The sequence below is a fragment of the Formica exsecta genome, unplaced genomic scaffold, assembly GCF_003651465.1.
Source record: "Formica exsecta isolate Colony F162 unplaced genomic scaffold, ASM365146v1 scaffold82, whole genome shotgun sequence".
Lineage (NCBI taxonomy): Eukaryota > Metazoa > Arthropoda > Insecta > Hymenoptera > Formicidae > Formica > Formica exsecta.
The window spans coordinates 2,468,563-2,471,732 of record NW_021853592.1 but is presented as its reverse complement, the minus strand read 5'-3'; the positions used below and the strand labels follow the sequence as shown (position 1 = coordinate 2,471,732).

At 28.5% G+C, this 3,170-nt stretch overlaps 1 protein-coding gene across 5 annotated transcripts in view; it reads right to left on the bottom strand.

The window, feature by feature from the left end:
• The window catches only part of LOC115244416 (glutamine--fructose-6-phosphate aminotransferase [isomerizing] 2-like), a 13,666-nt gene that overhangs the window by 4,488 nt on the left and 6,008 nt on the right, over positions 1–3,170 (bottom strand). For 3 of the 5 annotated variants that reach the window (XM_029822020.1, XM_029822021.1, XM_029822022.1), the window contains exons 5-7: positions 2,555–2,721; positions 2,257–2,398; positions 1,283–1,306 (exon numbers count right to left, since the gene is read on the bottom strand). In XM_029822020.1, coding sequence (XP_029677880.1) covers positions 1,283–1,306; positions 2,257–2,398; positions 2,555–2,721 — 333 coding nt within the window. The remainder of the gene's footprint in view (positions 1–1,282; positions 1,307–2,256; positions 2,399–2,554; positions 2,722–3,170) is intronic. The other 2 variants (XM_029822023.1, XM_029822024.1) reach the window with 1 other exon arrangement.

The window sequence follows — 3,170 nt, the reverse complement described above, 5'->3', positions numbered from 1 at the left end:
ATATTATAGTTGATTTTTCAATATGTTGATTTCCTGATTTAGATTGAAATTTTCTTTCATACTAGTTTTACAATGTATGATAAATAATGAAAATCTTTGAAGCATCGTTGAATATTAGTATATTATGCCAAAATTTTATTTTTGCGCTAAATTAAAAATGAAATTTAATGAATTATGTATTTTTATTGAATATTTAATAAATATAAAATGTTGTAATATATCATTTCTTTATTATATTCCTTAAAAGATCAAACTTGTAATCGCATGTGTATAATTTTTATTATAGTTTATATATATATATTAACTATCTGGTAAACTCTGTTTGTTACAATAAAATATCACACACACGCGATAATATTTGAGATATAATTATTATAATTTTATTATATATGAATTATTTAATATCTTTTAATTATGTAATATCTAGATTTTAATAATAATTTTCTTTTTTATTACGACCATCAGAATTTTGGTTTCGATTTCTATAGGCAGCGCCAACTTTTTTTATATTTAAAAAGCTCTTCTCTGCATTATAATTTTTTGGATGAGCGCATGGACTTGCGCTCTTTCTTGAAAAAAATATCTTAGGAACCAAAGACATCCTCCAGCTGATTTAAAATGCAAATTATTTAGAATTTCACATCGCTAAATATATATCTTAAAATGAAGGTAATCGATGATGATAAAGTTTCCTCTTTTATGAATGTTTATTGATCACTTGAAAAATCTTGAAATATTTTCATAAATTATTATGATAAAAGTCATCAATTTATTAAAAAAAAAATATTAAAGTTTTGTCACGTAAATAAGATCTGCGTCATTCATGATTCATTTGGAGCAAACACAGAAATATGCCAATTAGCGAGCAAGTGAGTGTTAGTGTTAAAGTGAGAAAACGAAAGAATTAAAAACGCGATCTTGCGATCATCAAGATCAATGAATATAGCAATAAAGTTTCGCAGAAGACAAACAAATGCGAAAAGTCATGAAAAATATTGATTTATAGAAACATTAATTACTGAATCTTTAATTACCGGATTTTGCGACAGAGTAGCTCGATGGTTCAATAATAATAGATAAATTAAGCAATACAGACGCATATTTACACACATATATATATATATACACACACATTTAAGCGATATAATAACATTGACGGGTAGCATTTCGATTTACATACCACATAGAGATACCGCGTGTTCTTTTTTCATTCTCTCGTTATAGTGAGAGATCCAGTGGCGAGAAAAATAATCAAGACAAATTTAATATAGAGTGTATATACCTTTGTTTGTGCAGTGAAGGTCATCTGATGGCGTAAAAGTAGTAGAACATAACCGCAAGGTGTTCATGCAAAAGAAATACTTGTATAGTAATCCACATTAAATTCGCACGGAAAGAACGCAGCACTACTTGTAAAAATTTAAGAAATAGGCAATAGGAGTATTTAGATTAACAATCATGCATTTGAACTCTCTAGCAATTACAATACAAAAATAAAATAAAAAAAGGTGTGAAATAAAATTGCAAGCAAAAAAACATTAATTATAAACAAAATATTTTATATTTATATATATTATTATATTTAATACTATTGAATAATATAAAAAAATAGGTCAAGAGAAAGAGAGGAGGAAAAACATAATTTTTAGTCTGAAAAAATGTTTTTACTTGAATAAATACATGATACACAAAGACTCCAATCGCGAATATGCAGCGGATACTTTTCTGATAACAATATCAGATAATATTTTAATAATATTTCAACAATTACCTAATATAATACTTTTGATCAGTTGCATCTATATGATCAAAGTGCAAAATGACATAACAACATAATAAAGCTGAATATTATTTAGTTACACGAGCGCTAATTTCTTTCCATATCGAATAATTCATAGTTCGGATTAATGGGAAAAGCACATGCTTATGTTAGTTATATCAGCCACTTTTCTTTTGAATGTAGAATCACGTGAGACATGGGATCAACACTGGAGGTAAATTAATTAGATCCTTAAGCATTACCGCTTTCGCGTATCTTCGCCAATCGATTATTACAGAGGATGATAGATGTGTACTTAATATTCTTCGCTTCTAAAAATGCTCGACTTTTTATACTGGTACGACCGACGTTGAGGCATCGACAATTATAATTTCGACCCATGACGTTTGACGTCGATCAAGAATAATTCTTTGATCTCTTCATGACGCTCACCGTACCATAATATGTATAAATCGAAATTGGATCCGCAAACTTACCTTTTCCGTACAAAATAGGCACATGATCAGTAGCCAATCTCGTTTTCGTTTTGATACCAACAAGAAGCGGCGATCCTCGCCTCGTAGCCACGCATTCATCTGGGAAGTACTTGCTTTTGAAGCAAAGAGCAAAAGCTCCTTCCTAAAATGTTTTTTATATCGTTATCTCTCTTTTTTGTTTTGAATCTATTATTTTAATAAAAAGTAAAAAATAATAGAACTTTTTTTATTTTAATTTAATTTACTCTATTTTTCGATAAAAAAAAATTCTTTTTTATCTTTCCTTCATAATTCTTACCAATTGTTGAACAACTTGCTCGACGAGTTCACGAAATGAGTACGTGGGATGCTGTACCCACAAATGATAAATCAACTTGGCAATAACTTCGGTATCAGTATCGCTCTCGAACACGTATCCTCTCTGTTGCAGCAGAGTTTTGACTTCCTTATAATTTGTCACGATACCTATATTCAAGATAATTATATATTATAAAGAATTGAAATATTTTAAAATAGAACGCATTCATATACAAACTTTTTCAATCAATAAGGGCTTATAATTCTGTTGGGTCTTGTTTTACAAAAAAATATTTCAGACGAAAATTGTATAATATCGAGAAGAGCATGAGGAAGTAACATCGGTTTAATGTTATCTACGATCTCTAAAATCACAACTTGATTTTTTTCTAATAGAAACTTCTTTTCACAAAATGTCCAGCTTCGTCAAGCCAAAATTAACATTTGTAGTCTATGGACATTTTATTTAAGATTTGTAAGTAGTTTTGATATATTTAGATAAGAAACAAGAAAAAATCATGATCAACTTCGAGAAACATTTTTAGTCCTTTATCCAATAAGAACACAATTTTGAGAAAACCTAAATCTACATGTTCTCTCTTGAGAATTTTCCCTAC